Source organism: Apostichopus japonicus, chromosome 23 (assembly GCF_037975245.1).
Source record: "Apostichopus japonicus isolate 1M-3 chromosome 23, ASM3797524v1, whole genome shotgun sequence".
Taxonomy (NCBI): domain Eukaryota; kingdom Metazoa; phylum Echinodermata; class Holothuroidea; order Aspidochirotida; family Stichopodidae; genus Apostichopus; species Apostichopus japonicus.
Genome location: NC_092583.1, coordinates 12,157,750 through 12,179,655, shown reverse-complemented (window position 1 = coordinate 12,179,655; position 21,906 = coordinate 12,157,750). Strand labels below are relative to the sequence as shown.

The 21,906-nt window shown below is 36.8% G+C and overlaps 1 protein-coding gene across 3 annotated transcripts in view; it reads left to right on the top strand.

The window, feature by feature from the left end:
• LOC139964723 (MAGUK p55 subfamily member 7-like) overlaps positions 1–21,906 on the top strand; it is a 37,269-nt gene continuing 15,363 nt past the window's right edge. Inside the window, exons 1-8 of one of the 3 annotated variants that reach the window (XM_071966582.1) lie at positions 6–443; positions 2,322–2,484; positions 3,208–3,404; positions 4,336–4,563; positions 11,049–11,130; positions 14,729–14,814; positions 16,047–16,121; positions 19,076–19,129. In XM_071966582.1, coding sequence (XP_071822683.1) covers positions 2,442–2,484; positions 3,208–3,404; positions 4,336–4,563; positions 11,049–11,130; positions 14,729–14,814; positions 16,047–16,121; positions 19,076–19,129 — 765 coding nt within the window. In that variant the 5' untranslated portion in view covers positions 6–443; positions 2,322–2,441. Of the gene's footprint in view, positions 444–518; positions 1,790–2,321; positions 2,485–3,207; positions 3,405–4,335; positions 4,564–11,048; positions 11,131–14,728; positions 14,815–16,046; positions 16,122–19,075; positions 19,130–21,906 lie in introns of those variants that run through there. The other 2 variants (XM_071966583.1, XM_071966585.1) reach the window with 2 other exon arrangements.

Here is a 21,906-nt window from a genome sequence, read left to right as displayed (position 1 = left end):
CAATGCTCTTGCTACTGTATGACTCGATTACTTGTCTGTTTCCATATTTGTTAAATTTACTGTTACTCGTTAAGTAAAATACGTACTTATACCAGGGAGTTGTTCCATAACAACTCCCTGTTATACAAATTACAATGTTACCGTTACTGCCCATGACCGCTTGTTACTGTTAGTGTCGGCTTGCATACGGCACATACGGACATACCTTTTCACGAAGTATGCCAAGATTAAACAACGCAGTACGTTTTACAAACGTTATAGCAACTTGATATAATAATACATTTGCGTTAAATTCCAAGCTGTAATTCTTCGAATGGAGAGGTGATTGGAATGATTTAAGCCTAGCATAACCTTGACTTTAATTAAACCAAAGTTATAGATCGTAGTGAAACCGGTACAAGCTCATACAACAGTGCAGAAAACCGTGATGTTGTACTTCTAAGGTAAATTGAACTGTTCACCAGGCCTTACTGGTAGTAATTATAATTGGTATTGCTGAGTGATACTGATAAATGTAACCATTGAATGAATTCAATTGGAAGATCCTTTTTTTTCTTTTCTCTTTTACTAAGACACCATCTGGTATAAAAATAATTTAACGTGATGTTCTTTGTTATTACTGTAGCTAGGCTAGAACTGAGAAGAGAGTGTAGGGCTATGCTAGACCTAACTTAGCAATAGGCTACAGTTTTAAAAACAAAAAGTAAGCATCACAAAAAAAAAAATGACTGGGACTTTAATGACAGTCGGAAGTGTTTTTGTGGTGGACTGGAGTTCAATCTATTTTCCACTCAGTAGGTGTGGGGTGTTTTATAAGTTAACCCTACCTGTATGTAACGGCATGAAGATCTACTGTACCAATGTGTTCATCCTATTTAAAAAAAATGTGTAATAGTATAGTTGGTCAAAACTTCAATCAGGAAAATGGTTATTACACATTATAAGGCAGTTGATTGGTTTACATGGAAGATTGATAAAATTTATGTGACTTGCTTTCAGCTTCTTATCATCAGTCAGTTACCTTTGCAAGTTGGATGGATCCTCTTAAAATCCTATCTGTAATCAAAAGCTGGGTTTTTTTCCCCTCCTCTCACTAGATTGTCATAGAAATATGATCAGCTTTACCTTTGTTGTACCTTTGGAAGAATACATAAACTTCTGCCCAATTTTCTGAGAATTTTTACTGAAAAAAAAGGTGGCAGCCACAGACTTTGAATAACAAGGAACCTGTAATGATGGAGCTAGAACTGTAGGCATGATGCTACTTAACAATCAACATAATTTTCTTAGTGAAGTCCCCTATTACTAGGCATATGTGTATCAGTACCAGCTTGACATAGTTAAGCTGCACTTTTGTAATACTCCTAGCTGTTATAAATCTTGTTGAAAGGGTAGATAGATTCCCAAGGGGTTAATGTTATCATTACTGATATGCTTGTGGTCTGCTATTTCATTTGAAAAGTTTTTATCGTCATTCTGTTGACACCTACTAAGGATGTGTGCAATTAAGTTCTTCCTGATTGAATTTGAGCTAAAGTGTATAGTGTCATCGTTGACATTAACCCTCTTCATCAGTCTAGTTGACAGGTAATCTCATCGGTATTAACTTGTCGGGAACATTTTTCTTGGGCAGAATTTTTGCTTTAAGTGAAAATTAATCTATATGTTAACATTGTAGACTACAACTACTTAACGACAGCTTTCAGTCCTGAGTTGTTTTTTTATTTTTTTATTTTTCTTCATCTACGGTCTTTCAGTACTGTGTTACTGAGTTGATAAGTCTCTGCTGGTGAGTATTAATGAAGCTGTAATATGTAATCAGAATTGAAACAACTTGTTGTGTTTTCATGTTGGAATTTCACATTTAAGTTTGATAGCTTGCTTCATTAATGATGGTTGAAAATGTAATCTGTTACTTTTTAGCTGTAATGATGGAACTTGTGCCGTAAATGTGAAAAAATTTCTTACAGAGGAATGTTGTACATTGGACCTTTTAGGAACTTTCGATGCCTCTTATCGATATTCAATAATGTTCCTCTGCGTGTAAAGCAAAAAGTATTTTCTGGTATGTATCGAAGAGCAAGAGTGCCCGACGTTTCGATCCTAGCAGGATCTTCTTCAGAGGCTCTGAAGAAGATCCTGCTAGGATCGAAACATCAGGCCCGCTTACTTTTACACATTCTCTTACACAGGCTCTTTAGTGGATAAGCAGTTTGCTAAAACTTTTATTTTATTTTGATGTATTGAAGAGAACGACAACCAACAATTGAAAGTATTTGTCAACATAACTTCTCTTTTTTTAATTTGTGGGGTTACAACAGATTTAAGGGCATAATCCTTTTAAGGGTTTAAAGATGAGCAGTTAAAGTAACCGAGGACACAGTAAAGAAGAGGTTTGAAGAGAAAAAAGAACTTGAAAGGAACTCCATAAGATAAGAAAAATGCCTGTCACCAATGGAGGGGATTCCAAGGCACTACATCCAGGTAAGGAAAACGAGTTAAGAGCTATGATTAAACTATTTTATGAGATGGAGAAGTTAAGTTGGGTCATTCAACAGCCACAGGTAGGCTTGTTTCTCAGTCTGCATGTTAGTAGTAGTTACGGATGAAAAGCTAACCAGGTTAACACAGACGCTTCCCTTTTCCAGAATAAAGTTGAAAGAGGATGAGAAGCAGGTGTGTAATTCCTGCTGCTCGCTCTTTTAAATTAGTCTGTTACTTTAGTCAACTGAAACGGTCTACCAAGACAAGAACAAGAAAATTTAGGCCACAAAAATATTTGCAAATTTATAGAACAAAAACATTACATTGATGATGTTGTGTGGTGACAATGAGACGTTATGATTTATTTCTGTCTTGGATGAAGCTTGTAACAACTCTCCATTTTGAAGCATCATTATGGTTGTAACTACATACAGTATTTGATCTAGACTAAAGGGTGGGGGGGGGGGGCTTATGTCTACCTAATATTTCATAGCTTCTCAGCAGAGTGACCAAACTTTGCAGCCCAGTGAAAAATACAGCTCGAATGTAACTGATTGTTATTTTTAAGACTTATTTCACACAACCCTTCCACGATGTTTTGAGCTCAGCTTGAAGAGTGTCGTTCTCATTTATAAAGTTTAAAGTGGAATATTGTCTTCAAGAGTCACATGACATATATATATATTTTATGTAAGAAAACAAAATTATTTGTCCTATTTTCAGATATCCAGTATCTACTGAAATACTTGGAGCAAATATGCGGGAGGGTTGGAGACCTTCAGGAGAATTATCTATTTGTCAGAGAGGTCCTATGGAATAAAGGATTGTCTGGACAGGTCAAAGTTCACAAAAAATTGGACAATTGGTCAAGCTCACACCCTGCCCCAGCTGATAACAATGCTTTCCAGATTTTATATGAGGTACTAGGTTGTACTTTCTTTTTTAAGGATTTTTTGGGATTCATGTTAGTAATTTTTTTTTTTCCTAGGGAGAAACTAAACTAAATTTTTATAGCAATGCATAAGAGGAATTTGACTAGTCATGGAATAATTTCAGGTAGGTTTTGTAGTGAAACGTACTGAGTATTTCCCGGAACCTGTAAATAAGTAATTTACATTTATGCGTATTTAAACCATGACATTCAACTGTGAGGGTTATACTTCCACAAGTATATACTTTAACTGGATCTGGTTAAGAGTGTGGATTGGTCGGTATGAGAGCTTCATATTTGTTGATAAATATTGTCAAAATCTGGTGCTTGCCCATTGCTGTTTACATTTGTTCACAAAAAGTTGCAGCAAAAACGAAGAGATTGTGTATCAACTTTAAAAGGTCTGTGAATAAAACATCACATTCCCTTTTTTGCAGACCTAATTTTTTTCTCTGTACAGAGCAGGTGATTCGATGCAACAAGTAGATCATGTGTAGTATCTGTTCCCCTTCGAGGGGAATCGTGATGCTCACCCGACGACGATGATCACACAGTCACAGTCCCGATGCAAAAGGACTGGGGTTGAGAGCGGTAGTTAGGTTCTCGTGTCCAGGTTCTTTCCTGGGCGACTTTTTCTTAAAAAGTAGTAAATCCTGAGGTCAATGTTTTTGAGTCCCACTCAAAGCCTATCCTGTCTTTGCTCTTTCTCAGATTATTCTGTCGATTACAGTAATTAATACAGATTCCATTATGTTGTTGTAGCATCGACATGATCCATCAACTCATCCTGCTTCACCATATCCCAAATTTCTGGCCCTTGAACTTGAGAGGTCCTTCTTTTTCCTTCTTCTTCCCTCGGTAATTAATTTTTTTTTTTTTGGCAAAGTTATCGACGGTCGTACCATTTTTTGTCTCGCCAGGTCTGCGAAGAGTTACAAGGTTACGTAAACGTTCCCGATGTAGTAGAACTCTGCTACATCTTAACCAGACCGAACATGAGGGCAGTCCTGAATATTCACGACCAGGTAGCCAATCAGGAGTACGAACCAGAGATCCCTGAATTTCCGACCGACGTGAACGTCAGCGCCAGCGACGAGGAGGAAGCCAGTGTCAAAGTTGTTAGATTGGTCAAAAGTGTGGAACCATTGGTAAGTTTAATGGTTTGCCATGGTAAGCCGTGGTTCGCCATGATTAGCCATGGTTAGATAACCTTGCAAACCATCTGAACCAGGTTTGTGGGAAATTCACCACACAAGTTATACCAAAATAGATAAGAAAGTAAAAAAATGAAAAATTGGGGGGGGGGATCCAAAGGTGTTCAAGGTCGTCCAGCTGAAACTTTATATTTTGCTGGTGAATGAGGAACGTATACTAAGCTCGGTAGGGAAATTTGCGTCCCAATTCCTTTTGAGTATCATTTCTGAGATACAGTAATAAGATTTTAAGTTGCCATGTTATGAATCAGAAGTGATTTTGGAGCAAACAGGTATGATGTGGTACAAAAACTGTGACAATTTTAGTTATCAATATCTCAAATATACAATGGAGGAATATTATGTAAATCTTAGCAGGATGCTTGGTACATTTCCTGTTTTTCTTTGTCAAAAATCAGTTTTCCTCTGGACTTTCCTTTCATGAAAAAACTATAAAAAAAAAATTAAAAAGTCAGCAGGCTATTCTTCTTTCCTGTTCATTGTAGATTGCCCTTTATCAATGATAATATTAATAATAGTCAGCAGTTTTTTCATGTCGCTTAAGAGACCACAAATGTGGGAGAAACCCGCAAGGCCTTATGGATTACAACTTACACGTCGGGTGGCTTCCAATTCAACATTTTAACACAAATTTGGAATCTTTTCAATTTTAGAAAGTCATTTCAGATGGGAAAACTGTAGATTTCTCTTGGATGCAAAACCCACCTAACTATGACCCGGCCGGGTTATCGAACCTGGAACCTCCCAATTGTTAAGACTCATTGCTTCAAATGCCACCGTTTTTATCCACTAGGTTTACCATGAAGGTGATATATACTAATGATATTGTAGGAAACCATTCCAACATCCTTATACATAGGATCGTCACTTGTATGAATAACGCCCTTGCCCTCCCCCAACCCCTCCCACACTCCCCCCAAAAAAAATTTCTGAAGAATATTCTTTAGTTTATGAGATTGCCGAGCTCAATAGGTATGTCAATCGTTAGTCTGCCCGGTTGTAAATTCTTGATTGCCTTCAGGAGGTTAACTTTTCAAGCCTGTCCTGACACGAAACATTCAAAGTTTGTTTACGACTAAGACAGTGCATTCTTATTCTGTTTGTTTTACAAACGTGGAAATGTGCTTATCCTGTTTGTCGTTTGACAGTTTCCAAAACAAACAAAAACTTGTAACTAACAGTCATTTTATTAAGAGTGGTCATTGTCATGAATATAACTTCATCTACCCTTTGGGTGAGATTTTGAAATATAAAAGAAATTTGTGCTCTTAAATGTAGACAAAGTTATGGGTAATTTTTTTTACTAATTTTGTAGATTCCCAGCAAAATGGTCAGTGCAGAACATCATTGGAAAGAGGATGTTTTGGTAGAGTAAAAAACTGGTTTATTATTATGATTTTTTTGTTGTGGCCTGACTTGTTGCATTTAGATGGTTGTGGACTATTTGCATGTTGATGTAGTGTTTATTTATTGCAAAGTATTTTCCTTTTAGATAGAATATGAGCAAATCCCACTCAGATTTGACTTCACTGGTTGTCAGACTTTTACAAACTGTAGTAATCCCTCAAAAGATTCAGTTTTAACTCACATTGTGAGCTTCTTTACTTGACCTGCTCGGAGTATATTTATCGATATGTGAAGTTGGATACAACTAAGATTTACTGTAGATTACCATGCTTCCAAAAAAGAGGGGACTCCATCCAGTAATGGGTTGCCGATTAAACTACTATGATGGGTTGTTATCCCTGTAGCCCCCCGTCCCACCCACCCCCAAACGAAATAATGCGACATGAAATTATATATTAATGGGACACAAAATTTTCTGTTAATCGGTCTAAAAAACCATGCTTATGAGATGTTTTCAAATTCTTGTCAACAAGTAGGTAAATGAAATAAGAATTTTGGATCATCCATCTATATGTGAATGTTACACGTCTTTGATCGGAATGACACAGAATGGCAAGCCCGAATTGGGACATACAAATTTTGAAGTTCCGCAGAAATAGAGATCCTTGCAACCAGCGAGGTCCGACTTGTTTTTGTGTGTGAACGATTGCTTTCTTCCTGACTAGACCCTCCCCTTGCGGTCTCGATTTGAGAATTTTTATGCGAAACGGATTTTACCAAAAATTGCACCGTAAAAATGAGATGAAGAATAATTGATTTGTTATCCATTACTGTTTGTCACTGTTTGAGGGGCTGGAGCTGAAAATTTATGGTGCAAGGTTGGGGAGGAGGAGGGGGGGTGGGGGTGGTGTCTGGGAAGAGGGAGGTACTGGATAGGTACCCATATCATCTAAAGTATGGTAACGAAAATTCACTACAAAGATTTATATCCTATACACAGTACAGTACCAATGTTACAGATTGTAGAAGTCCCTTACTCTCATCTTCTCTGGTTCCCCTCATCCAATTTTTTTTCTTTCTTTCCCATTTCTGATACTAGAAGTTTTAAGCAGTTGCAATAAATGAATCATTGCCTTACATATATCTATATGGTAACAAAGTCAGCAGAACATCAACTATTTCACTCTTCTTTCTTTCCCTTGTTGTTTTTATAAATCTGAAGCTAGGCAAAAAAGGAAGGGAATGGTTGTATTTCTTCTAAATTGAGCTTTCATTCAAAGAAAACTATGAAAAACACTCCATAAAGTTCATTATTGGCTCCCCCCTGCCAAATTCCACCCCCCCCACCCTCTTCCAAACTCTGCCAAATTTTGAACCTTTTTTTTTCTTGACCTTCCCTGCATCCAACTCTCTCTGATATAAAGTCATCTGTCAAGTTTTATTAAGTTGGTTTCTCTCAAACATTAATTTGCTAATTATATCATTAGGCTCCTTTTCCTTTGTCCTGTATAAAACATTGTGGACTGCCAACTTGGCCTTGGAAGGCATCTAATTGGAGATCTGGCTAGCACTTATGGTCTTCGTCCACATCTCATGAGTCACAAAACCACAAACTATTGGGAAAGGAAATGGTACTGCCTTGTCTTGTCAAACTTCATAAACATGTGCATCCTATAGGTAAATTAACAATAATATGTGTACTGCTACTGTACCCATGCCATGTGTTAACACGTTTCTGTCAACCATATTTGTCAACCAACAGTACACACATCAAGGTCAGTTTTTTTTAGTTTTTTATTTATTTATTTTATTTTATTTTTTATAGTAAAAGGCAGGAGACTCTCTTGTTTTATAAGATAATTATATGTGTTGTTTTTTGTGGTTTTTTTTTTTTGGGGGGGGGGGCACAATATAGTTGTTTGTGGATAAAGTAAATATGAAACTTAATTTTAAAAGTGATATATGTATTAATATATATATATATAATAATATATGTATATATATATATATATAATGATTTGTATTCATAGATTTATCTATTTATCTATCTATTTATATATATCTATATATATATATATATATATATTATATATATATATATTATATCTTGGTATTAAGAAACTACTGGTATGACCATTGAGTTCAGGTCCATTTGAATAATACGCAATCTCATACTTTGAATACAAATGGTGTAAGTACCGGTAACCATGGAAATGGGTACTGTGAATAAAATGTCAGTAGTAAATTGGTGTTTTTAAGGAGTTATTGAGTAATTTACTCGTGAAGGGACACAAAACATATCAGATGTGTTGAAATCATTCAGAAATATACTAAAACTGTTCAAGCAATACTTTGATAAGATAAAGAATTTTAGTTAGCACATTTGAAGAGAAAAATTTCCTGCATTTTTGGCAATCTTTGTGTTTCCTGGTGAAAAAAATTAGTCAAGGTAGTCTTCTCTGCACTTTTTATTTTAAATTTAATACCATCAAGCAATACTTTGTTTTTAGTACCATCAAGCATTGCTTTTTTATTAAACCTTCAAGCAATGCAATTTTTGACCATCAAGCAATGCTTTTTTTGACCATCAAGCAATGCTTGTTTTACCATCAAGCAATGCTTCTTTTTTTTAACCATCAAGCAAAGCTTCTTGTTAACCATCAAACAATGCTATTTCTTCCCTCATGTTAATAGTCTGATTAAACTTTGTTAAATGAAAGGATTAAGCCTGCCAGAGGGTTATCTTCCATTTTCTTCAGCTGCAATCATGTTCGGTTTGTTCGAGATTTGAAATCACTAACTTTACAGACAATACTCTATACGATGCTCCCACCAATTGCGTGATTATCCTCTGGTCATGCTAAAGAGGTCCTGCTCGGGGATTTTGAGGAAATAATTAGTCAGTTCCTCGTATTGAATGATGCATCAATCAAACCAACCATACACTCTTGAACTCTTGTAGAGTTTTCAGTTCGACAGAAAAAAAATCTCAAAATCAGTTCAGCGCCATCAATATCTACTGTATAACGCATTAGAAGTCTGCCTCCTAATATGAGTTTCTATCAGAAAGGATAATAATTTAAAGGATATAAATTGTAATAAGTAGACATCTCACAGAATAATACACTGAATCGCTCGAGTTCCCTCGTCAAGACTGATGGCGAACAACTAAACCTATGATCGTTGAGGTCGTCTGAGGCACATGCAAAATTTTTCTTATATTTTATATGTACAACAAAACGCTTGATGTGATCTTTCATTTAATATATATATGTTAATCTGGTTTATGAACGAAATTTGTAGTTTGGACAATCTTGTAAGAAGCAACTTGTAGCATGTTCTCTTAGGGACATAAAGAACTAGTTTTTTAGCATTCTGCAAAAAGCAGCTTTGGGGTGCTATGAAGTATTCTCATGTTGGAGTTGCAGATTCTTAAAGACAAGAAGCAAACAATGGGTTGTTGGATACACGTTTTCCCTATTAAACAAGAGGGTGGAGAATCGCCAGTGGTAGTACCAAAAATCCACCTTCCCCCCCATTTCTCCCTTGTCCCATTCTTCATTTATCTAACACTGTGTATTTTCAACAAACTACAACCATATACAAACCAACTACAAACTGCACACAGTGTGAATTGTCATGAAAATGGCATCTTGGTGTGTCCATCTCCCATCCTGATTGTAGCTTCATTTGATGCTCCCTCCCTACTCCCCTCCCTTCCCACCCTACTCCCCTCCCTACTCCCCTCCCTTCCCACCCTACTCCCCTCCCTTCCCACCCTACTCTCCTCCCTAATCCCCACCCTACTCCCCTCCCTAATCCCCTCCCTACTCCCCACCCTCCCTACTCCACTTCCTCCCTTCTCCCCTCCCTCCCTTCCCACCTCCCCTCCCTCTCCCTTTCTCTCCATCTATTTCTGGTATTCTCCCCTCCCTCTGTTCTCCCTTGCCCCTCCCTCCCTACTCCCCTCCCTCCCTACTTCCCTCCCTCCCTACTCCCCTTCCCTCCTCCCTCCTACTCCCCTCCCTCCCTACTCCCCCTCCCTACTCCCCTTCCTCCATACTTCCCCTCCCTACTTCCCTCCTCCCCTCCCCCGGTACTCCCTCCCTCCCTTTTCCCCTCCCTCCCTACTCCCCTCCTACCTTACTCCCCTCCCTCCCTACTCTCAATCTCCCTACTCTCTGTACTCCCCTCCCTTCCCTCCCTACTCCCACCCTCCCTACTCCCCACCCTTCCTACTACCCTACCCACCTTCTCTCCCTCCCTTTTCCCCTCCCTCCCTTTTCCCCTCCCTCCCTACCCACCTCCCCCTCCCTCCCCTTTTCTCTCCATATATTTTCTGGTATTCCATGAGTTATGAGTGGTACCCACTTTTAGCTTGGAATGTATTCAATACAGCACTGCTTTAAATACTGAATGCAATTTGAAGACATACAAAGTATGCTTAGAAGTTCAACTCTTTGGCTCACTGTCTTAGAAATTTGTTGCAATGTATATAGAGTCATTTTAGTCAATATTGTTCAATTTCTCTTTTCCCCATTTAATAACGCTTGCATAAGATTGTTTTTGTGTGTTGCATTTTATGTTTGCCTTGAAATGAGAATACAGTACTTTACATAAATAAATAAACCTATTTTGTTAAAATTATGCATCATTTTGCAAATTTTTGGTCATCAAATGTTTTCACAAAAGATCTTGAAGTAGCGAAAACATTATCGGCTTAATCAGGATTCAAAACAAATGCACTGGAGATGTTAATCTGTTAACTTCTGTTATCCAACCCAAAGTTGTTTATTATGATCCTTCTTTGCTAGTTGACTGCTGGGAGGAGGAGTGGGTGGGTGGATGGGTGAGTGGGTGGAAGTGGCAGAAAGAGTGGGGTCATTTGGAAGTCGCATGACCATGTTTATAACACAGTATTATACTGCAGTTTCCTTTGATTATTCAAATGTATTATATAAATTGTGATTTTTCATTTGAAAGTTTTTTCTCAAAAAAAAACGCAGCCTTTATTTCATTTGCCTTTCCCTGTCAACTTACCCTCCCAACTGTCTTATTTGTTTCTTGGTTAGGGCGCCACCATAAAGTATGACGAAAAAGCTGGAACGGTGATCATAGCCAGAATCATGCACGGAGGGGCTGCTGATCGAAGTGGTGAGTTCTTGCCAGTTCTGTATTTTGACCACTATAAATAGTCAAACCTATAGAACTATATATATAGATATCTATCTATATATATATATATATATATATATATATATATATTCGAATAATACTAGTTCTGGTTTTGTGACATATTTGCCTTACTCTAGAGATCAAACATGATTCCAACCAACTCGATATATATATATATATATATATTAAGATTGTGTCATCGCGGTAAAAGGTTTAGCTAAAGCACTTTATCCACCTCAGATTCACCCATCTAGCCAGCGGAAGGAAACTACAGTATGGAGGACGACACCTCTCCTGTGACGTAGTAGTGAACAATACTAGTTCTGTTTTTGTGACATTTTGTGGGAAATATAAGGGCTCAATATCTTCTACATCCTGTATTTCTGTTATGTTGAAATAGATATCAATATTCAGTTTTCACAAAAAGGCCTTCTGTACAGACTCTGTAATGTAAACATTCTTCATATCTTCCTCTGCTATAGGCCAGACTTTCTTAACCTGGGTTGTTAGACAGGGACTCCAGGGGGTGTGAAGCTATAGGCATTTCAGCCAAAAATTGAATATACTGTAGATGTTAATCCACTGCTGGTAAAGCTGGGGGTGGGGGAGGGGTTGCCTGACCTAAACCAACGCGACTTAAAACTGAGGGAGTCATGTATCTGGTATCGCATTGCAAAATGCTATACAAAGTGGTCAAAGTTGCTATACAAGTGTAAAGATGTTTAGCAGGTATTCTATGTACACAGGAAACATAGTAGTCCATGAGAGAGAATAAAATCAGAGCGCTGTCTTGGAAAAAAATGCTACACAAAATGCGAACCGGGAATTATTCCCTGGACACTGCCCGACTATCCCAAGAATTTTTGACGTAACAAGGGTGGAGTCGAGTGAGGCCGTTATCCGTCGGGTAGCGTCCGATAGAGTTTAAGTGCTTAAACTGGTTTTCTTTAGTTTTTAGTTTTTTTCTTTTTACCTTCTTTGCGTTCCCTGTATGAAAGCAATAAAGTTTACCCCATCCTGTCAAGCATGAGGGACCTGTTGCCAAATACAGGTTTAGCAGTAGTGTCGAATGAAACATCAAAAGGGTGAAACGTTGGTGGCAGCCTTCAACCGAGGGTGAACTCAGTTTATCCAGGTTTTTAGTTTAATAACATGACGAAAAGACAGCCACAAGTCTTAAGATTTGACATGTCTTGTTCATTTAAAAGAGAAAAAAATGTTTATCTACGTCATCTCCCGTCCCGAGACCCAATGTAATCTTAATTTCAATATTTGTTTTATTGTCAACATTCTCCCCCGTTGACATACTTACCTTGCTGGTACCCATGCCGAGACTGGGAGGCCAATGAATATTCATTAGTAGATATAGATAGGGGTATCCATCGGTGGGCAAACAGAGTCGGGAAGAGAGTTCACGAAAGGATCTCTCGTTAGATTAGGCCTTGAATTTAAGAATTGGGTTCGGAAAGCATCTCCAAAGCAGACACAGTAGTTGGATAGGTTTGTTGACATCTAGAAGACATCACAGGTTCTCGTGATTTGCATATCAAAAAACAAAATTTGATTTTGACATCTTCCCGCTCAAAACAAATTATTCCAAGATGTGTTCTAGCGTATATCTAATCAGACTGCATCGAGAGTCAGTTTGCAAACAACGTTATCCAATCGCAGACCATCATCTCGTAAGGAATACAGTCACAAAGTTAGACCTTTGAAAACTCTCTCGTGCACGAAAAAGTGTCTAAATGTCCTTCCCAGTTAGTTTTGAGTTGATATAAATGTGCTGCGGTATAGTGAAACGTCCTGAGGTGTTTCGTGGAAAAAGAATGTGGCGTTATAAAATTCAGTCCCGCTCATGGTAGTACCATAGGGGAACTCCATCTTTGCTTACAGAGCAGCCTTGCTTGCGTTGGAATTGCCGTCGGGCGTCAGCTACGTAGATGTTTTTTTACGTAGTAGATTGAAACTAAATCGTACTGTATAATAAGTGCAAAACTACAAGCCTAATGTACTTCTTCTTGTTTGGTCTTTCTGTTATAGAATTAGCCTTCCTGCTTTGTTTTTAGGAAAAAAACAAAGGAAAGCAAGAGACTTTCCCAGATGACTTTTTTAATCAAAAATGCAGTACATACTACTGAATGAAATAATGTACTGTAAAATTGAAGTTGATTGATTGGGTGTTTTTTTTTTTTTTTCTTAGACAGGGATGGGACAATATTTCAAGCTGTTCACATTGTCTAACTGGTAAACAACATTTTGGAAGGTCATGTTACTTTGAATTTATTTTAATACATATAAAAAGTAATCTTCAGTTCGGTTCAGCCCTGGGAAAATGACGTTCTTAAACCAATATCGGTACGAGGATCTTGTTACGGTATTAAAGTTCATTTTATGTAATTTGGATTTGGTATGCAGGAATGTGCCCAGGATTTCCTGAGTGCCGGGTAAACTGATCACCGTCCTGGGGAAGGCGTCTAAGGCGGAGGGGGTGTCCCCAGTCCTTTGAGAAATTTTTCGATTTTTGAAGGTTCTCAGATGCCAAATGCTGGCACTTGTGTAGCATTTAAGCACATACACAAGTACTTGTTTTGCTAACAATTTACAGTTTGTAATTTTTTTTTAGTGAAATATATTACGTACCTGGTAAAAGTTATTAGTTTGTTTCAAAGAGATTTTACAAGGGACTGATTGAGAGCCGTAAGTAATGTTTCTTGCATGCGTAACTGATGCATTATTAGTCTGTATGATTTTGGCATAGGCTAGGCCCAATTTATGTTGCATATATTGTTAGGAATGTCAGGGTTTTAGATGAAAATAGTGCTGGGCAGGATTCATGATTTTTAAGATAGTGCTGGGCGGTAATTTTTAGTGTTGGGCTGGGACGCCCAGCGTGGGCACATCCCTGGTATGAACACTAGTCACTGATGAAAGAACATGCCATACAGCTGGTTTTGAGATGCCTTCCTATTTACCCGTAAAACTGTCAAACTGACCTACTTTACTGTACTCTGGATATATCAGTGGTGTAATGCCAGCACACAGCACACTTCATTCAAAATCATCATCAAAAAGAATGCCAGGACAGTCTTGCAAACTGCTCGGTTTGCTCTTTTTAGGGCCCCTCTTCATCTTATACTGGTGCTGTGGCCGAGTGGACAAAGGCAGTGGCATTTGAAGCGATGAGGCTTAGCAATCGGGAGGTTCTGGGTTCGATACCGGGCCGGGTCATAGTAAAGTGGGTTTTTTCATCCAAGAGCAATCTACGGTTTTCCCCATCTGAAAAGACTTTCGATATTGAAATGATTCCAAATTTTGAGTTAAAATGTTGAATTGAAAGCCACCCGACGTGTAAGTTGTCATCAATAAGCCCTTGCGGGTTTCTCCCACATTTGAGGTTGATTAAGCGTTGTCAAAATAACTGCTGATTATTATTATTATCTAATCCTTGGTCTCATTTCCCCACCCCCATCCCAAATTAATTGTTACACCTCTGAGACATCTAGGTGATGTAGACACAATTGGAGCGTTTTGGTGTAGAAAAAAAAAACATAATGCTCTGCTTCTTTGTTGGCTTCAGGTTTGATGAACGTCGGAGACAGGGTGATAGAGGTCAACGGAATGGTGGTGTTGGGCAAAGATCCCGACCAAGTCATCAACTACGTCGTAAGTATATCATCAAGTTAAAAAACTGAACGATGGAGAATGAAAGACAGAGAAATTCTAGACTAAAAAAGCATGAAAATTAACAAGGATATTTGTTTTTAGCTAGAACAGGGTTCAAACCGGGGTGACTTCAGGGGAATGACATCCCTACCAGCTAAGCTGTCATTGTCTTTAGTTGGTGTTGGGTGCCGCATATAGATATCAATTTCTTTGCAAATTAATAGATCACAGGACCAATTAACCCTGAGGTCACCTGTTCTAGCCCCCCCAAAAAATGAACTCTTTCAAAGTTGAAATATAGTCCAATTCTCACTCATCATATGACAAAGTGCAGAGCAAAATGTGAGAAAATTCACATGACAGTGATTGTCGGTTAATGAGGCTGAGATATTCCCCCATTCATCAGATCAGACCAATTTCAGACCAATAATGGGACATGTTATATTCTGTCACGTTGTCAATCGCGGCTAATTTAATCTGCAGCTATTCAGGAAGTCGATATCCTTAGTAATAATTTGCTCCAGTCAGTTTGGATAAATGTTGATGCATCAAACAGCAGGGATGTACACATAGACTTCTCGATGACTCCCGAGATCTGTAAAGTAGTTTCTGAGAGAATTATGAGGGGCGAAAGAATTTTGTACAGTTTTGAAAAATGGTAGTCAGTTGTTTTTGAGATATCGTGGCCAACTCAGATAGCCATCTAAAATACCAAGGGATGATCATTTTTGCATTGTTAAAGCTTCCATTTTGTTATGAATTTGCCAAAATCTGATGTTATACCATGAAGAACCATTTAAAGAAACAGATTTAACACACCTGGTGTCCTGAACACATCACCACAAGTAACACCGGAAGAAAAAGATAAGAAAAATGATAAATATTAACTCAGAACTTCAAAGATTTTTGCACATAGACTAAAAAAATGGGGAAAAAAGTTGTTCTTTATGTTAAATTTCTATTACAAACAAAATTTTCTGTACTTGATTGAAACGTTAATTACAAAGTCTTCCTAAGTTTATTCAGTTTGGCAATTTATAATATGCCTTGGTTTTTCTGTGAACTTTGAACTCTCTCTATAGTAAAGCAGTTTTCAGATTTTTCTGGAAGCATTTTGTTAGACGTGCGATACAAATAAATTCTACCCCTGAATTTTGTCTCGAGTAATACTGCTTTCCAAAACCCTACAAATTCTCTGTTCATCGACATGGACTGATTTTCTGTATTTTCAGGCGTCCATCGATGGCGCCATAACTTTCAAGCTCGTGGCAGCCGCTGAGGATCATAATGCAGCACCCGTACCAGAGGTAGGCTTGTCGGTTCAGCCGTTTTGATCGTTTGCATCGCCTTGTATCGTGATGTTGTCCCGTTTTAATTTTCAGTGTGATGTCTGAACATAGTATGAGATCTTATTTTATGATACTGTTGATGCACAACATTTCCTTTTTTAAATTTTTATGAGCACTTGCATGTTTTTGCCTCTTCTACGAATGAAGCCAGGGGGTGGGAGGGGGAGGGGGGAGGGGAGACAGAATGATTTAATTGTTTGCTCTAGCTTTAAGTTTCCTATATAAGTGTCCCACTTTGTCTACAGTCAAGGCAGGCCGACAATACGGTAAATACAATTAAACAAAAAATGACTCATCCAAGCAAATTCGTTACAGTAGCTGGAAAAATGAAAAACTGATCTAAATGTTGAGTACCTGAGTATAGAAAGACTTCTATAAAAGACAATAAATCTGCATTTTTGGTCATATTTTCTTTATCAGCTACGGTAGGGCCCTTGTCCCTGAAATCTTAAAATCCGATGAATCTATTTAAGTACAGAAACCTAGTTATTTGAACTTTCTGGGGTATATCAGAATGCTGCATCATCATCATCACATGCCAACATAAAACAAGTTAAAAATGGCCTTAAATTTTGCATTTTGTAACTGAATCTAGGATTTTTTTTTTCTTTTTACTATGAGTTCATTATAGTTCAGTTTTTACATTTTTGGTTAATATGTTTGGAGCCATTAAGCTTAACAAACTATCGAAAGTGGAATAAAAGAAATTTAATAATCTAATTATCCTGTTATAAGAGAACAAAGCTAGCAGAGTATCTTAGTTCAAGATTAATTGAAAATCTTATTTCGAACATGAAAGCGGTTGAAAAAAACATTTTTATCCTCCCAAATTATTGTAAAATTAAACAGTACTGAAGACAAAATGAAGACTCCCTTCAAAAGAGTGGGTTCAGATTACAAAAGCAAGCACTGGAAACGTTTTCTGTAAAAGTTGTCTGTTTCATATCAACATTGTGGTTGTCGGCCTATTCATACACCTGTACCCATATTGTGTTCAGTACATGCATGGTGCCCTATTCATGAGACACATATCTGTAGTAATTCACAGCAGGCCATGAGTCATGTAAAATCTTCACAGTTTGGTTATCAATTTTCTCTGCCCCGGGCATCATCCCCCCCCCACCTCTCCCCCTTCCCACCATAACCAGGTAAATAAATATGTTGTTTTCTAGGATTTACCCACTTCTTAAAGTCACGAAGGATTGTATGCAAGAAGCAACTTCCATATTGGATATGATTGAGCCATATAAAAATTCTCTTGTTCAAGTGATCCTTTAGGCAAAAAAGGGGGGAGGGGGAGAGGGCAAAAAGGGGAGAGGGGAGAGGGGGATTAACAAAAATTCACTGCCAGATGAATGAAGGCTTGAAGTAGTCTCAAGAAAAAACACCACAGAGCCATATCTAGGTTTAGGGGTCCTTTTTTCTTTCTTTTTTTTGGTATTTAAGAAATTTTATATTTATTCGTGACCTTTACAGAAGTTTTTCTATGATTCCTGATGCTGAAATGGTTAACAATATTAACGCAGGGTAATTGAAATGTCAACAGCCAAAAAAAAAATGAATAATCATAAAAAAAATATATATATAAATATAAACCTTAAAAACATTCAAGCAAGTAATAAACATAATTTAGTTTATGAAACTATGATACTAGAAAGACATACAAAAAAAATGGATCAAAATTGTTTTCAGAGAGGGCTGCTTTAAAGACATCCCGGAAATATGGTTTACTAATTTTTACTCTGACAGGGATGCTGGTTGAAATATCATTTCCGATATCAAATTCCTGACAGATTCACGTCATGACTGGTAATTATCGAAAACAGACACAAGTCTCTCATTTGAGAAAAGCCCTATCTTTTTACTTTGCATTTTGCTAGTTGTATTCAGAAAATTCATCTTCACATTAAGTTGAAGATTCTCAGAAGAATATTACTTTTTTTTGTACAACAAAATAAGACAGTATGAATCAAGGTTCTTTTATCTATCACAATGTTTCGTTGTGCGAAGGAAATGAATGAACAATGGTGAAGTGGGCAGTTACGCCAGGATTTTTATTGGGGCGGGGGATTTTTGCAATGTTTTTATCTTTGTTGACCTACAGTAATTAAGAATGACTGCCTTGAAATGTATTTGAACTTCTTGTTTCCTCCAAATATTGTTTTTTGTTATGATGCCTGAAATGCCTTGATGATGATCTTTTTAATTAAGTCATTAACAAGTATTTTGTTACCATGGTAATGAAGGACAAGGAAGATAGGAAGACATCTTCAAACTTTTTGACCATTTTCTTGAGTTGTCAGTAGAACCCCGGAAATAAATCATCTAAGCAAATGAAACAGTTCATTCATTTTTTTTTATTTTGAAGGGAAGGAATTCCCAACTTTTTCAATTTGTAAATGAGTCAGATATAAGTTTGATGTGGTGACTGGCTTTGCTTTATTTCTGAATTTGAAATATTTCTCTCCTATTTAGCATTTTGTAATTGTGGAGAAAACTGTGGAGATACAATATATAGATATCTCCACAATTTACTAAAATGCTTGAATTTTTTTCTTTCTACCAAATGTAATGTTCCTTTTAAGGTTCACAGATTTTTGGCAAGCCAGATCATTGAATAAATTTCAAATAGACTGTAATTCAAATGAAAAGTGTCATGTTTCAATCAGTGGTCAATAATAAGCCTTCTAGTTACCTCCATTGGATTTTTTTTCTTGGCCAAAATTACCTATTTTTCTGTCCCTGAATTTGTGGGCGAAAAAATATGGTCACCTTTACTACTGTATTAGTGAATGTTAACATCTGTTATACATATATTTATATATTCTTGCACACTTTAATTTTCTGCATCAATTCCTGCATGTGTATTTGTTTTTTTCTTGTTTTTCCTTCCTTTTGTTTTATGTCATCAGTCACCAACGAATGTATTTCAACCGGAATCTGTGGAAAGGTTTCCAGAGAGTGAGGTTTGCACTTCATTTCCCAACATTTTTTTTTTTTAATGTTTGTGTGTGTGAGAGAGTATGAGTGAGAGTATGTGTGTGAGTGAGCAAAAAAGTGTGTCGGGAACTCCTAGACCGTAACTCTGATCAAATTCAAACCCGGTGGGTATGTGCCTGACCATGTTAACACTTACCTGCATGAATGATGACGTCAAAGGTCAGTGGTCAAGAAGCCTAATAATTGGCTTTTAGCCATTTTCTGCCTGTCAGCATGTAGGAGAAAGCCATTAAACCAAACGATTTGTGGAGAATGGTCAAACAAATTTTTTAAACTAGGGCAGGTTGAGTGTTTGGGTCAAAGGTCAAATGGGCCTAAAGGGTGTTGCGAATTCCTCCTAGACTCTAAGTCAGATCAAGTTCAAAATTAGTGGGTAGTAGCCTGACCATGGAGACTCGTGCCTGCATGTTAAGGGTTTAAGTCAAATGTTAATGCAGGTCAACGGTCAAATTGGCATGGAAAAGTGTGCCGAGAACTCCTAAACTGTGGGATCAAGTTCAACTTGGTGGGTATGTGCCTGATCATGTAATCTTGTACCTTCGTGATTGATGACCTCATAGGTCAGAGCTCAAAAACTAACAATTGGTTCTGAGCCATTTTCTGCTTGTCAACATGAAGGAAAGGCATTGAATCACACAATAAGTAGAGAATCATAAGAAAATTATTAAAATAGGACAAAATTTAGGTGTTTAGGGTTGAGGACAAAGGTCAATTGAGGTCAAAGCTCAATTTGGCTTAAATTGTGCGAAAAAGTGTATGTCACCGACTCCTACACCATAAGTCAGATCAAGTTCAAACTAAGTATGTCAACAAAATGGCATACTTTTTGGCAAACTTAGGATGCAAAGAGTATTAAAGTCATGAAGGAGATGAGATTTACAACTCCTTGGATTGCCCTCGTGTTCTTATTGTCTTTGGTCTGATCTATAAAAATTTACATATATAATGACCGTGTCAGGAAAACACTTTCCGAACTGACAAACCGAATATTGAGGTCATCTTTGAAAGTTGCAAAAAGTGATGAAGATTCTGTAAATTGGACACTAATAGACGTGTGAGATGAGATTAGCATTTCATTACCGAATGGTAAGAAGAGTAGCACAGATGTACATTCCGCCAAGGAAGGGTCTTGTCATTTTAAAAGCAAGGTCAGTCTCCAAAACCAGCTGTACAGCATTGAGAAAGAATTTACAAAACGAATTGATGTCATCTTTGAATCAGTTATTATAAGAAAAAACGATGACGAAGAAAGAACGGTGGCACTGACAAAGAAAACCACTTGACCCGCTTTCGACCTCGTTCTCCTTACGTCATGATCGTTATTATGGGCTGATGACAGTGTCACGTCGCAATGTGCCTTGCTTGAAAAAAACAAATAGAAACTGCACATGTGTGATATGTATCTCAGATAAATATATATTTTATTTATGAGTTGCAAACCACAATATTCAGCTTCTTTAAAAAAATATATAAAAAGAAAGGATTTGCCAAATTTACCAAAGCGATGAAGACGACATATATATAAATATATATATATATATATACATATATATATATATATATATATATATATAGATATATATGTACAGTGTATATATATATATATATATATATATATATATAAATATATATTTATATTTATATATATATATATATATATATATATATATATATAAATATATATATATATACATATATATATATATATAGATATATATGTACAGTGTAATAGTGTATATATATATATATATATATATATATATATTTATATTTATATATATATATATATATATATATACATATATACATATATATATGTAGTTTGAAGGATATAAATTTGAAACTACAGTAATAATGCCCGAAACCATGTACTTAAATTAATGTATTCAAAGAGAGTGGAGATGACAGTGCTTAACAGCAAGGTTTCTACCAGCTTAATTCCCATGGTAAAACTGTGCGTCAGAAGAAACTGTTGTTTTCTCATTTACGTAGTGTTGCCTATTCTTTTTTCTTTTCTTTCCTTTGTGGCATGGGGGGGGGGGGGGGGTGGCAGCACATTATATGGTAGATGATTATTTATATGATGAAATCCTTAAACCCAACCAGCGAGATTAAATGAAACCATTCTTTATTAATAATGTACTAATTGGGGAAGACCCTACAGAGTATCTTTTCTTTCGCAATATAAGGGAAAATATATGAAGACGAAAAGGAAACCGTGATGATAGGTATAGGCCAAATGTTACTATTTCTTTTAGAAATGAATAATATCCTTTTTTTAAGATTGTAAAAATGTTTGCTCTGATATTAAATTATTCATGAGAAAAGTGTAGGTTTGATTTGGTTTTGTTTGTTTAGTGTTAGTAAGTAGGTGACGGCTGGAAGTGTTAGGGTGTCATTACAATTCAAGGATGCCTTCAGGTACAAGAGTAGTCTTCATCCGTTACAGTCCAAGAAAAAAAGGTTAAACAAAAGGAAGGAAAAAAGATGTGTGCTAGTAATGTTTTCTATTAATTTACATAATTTTTCCGAAATGCTCCTTTTTTATAGCCAAACTGAATACGCAGGCCTTTATATCAATGTAAATTCAATTGTTTTACAAACTCTCATAACTGAATCAAACCATGTTCTTTTTCATTCAAACTAATCATTAACATCAGAGGACCATTGGATGACATTGGGCAGCATTTGTCCTTGAAAAAAATTGTAACCCGTTTGTAAACTTTTCACTTGAGGCCAAAAA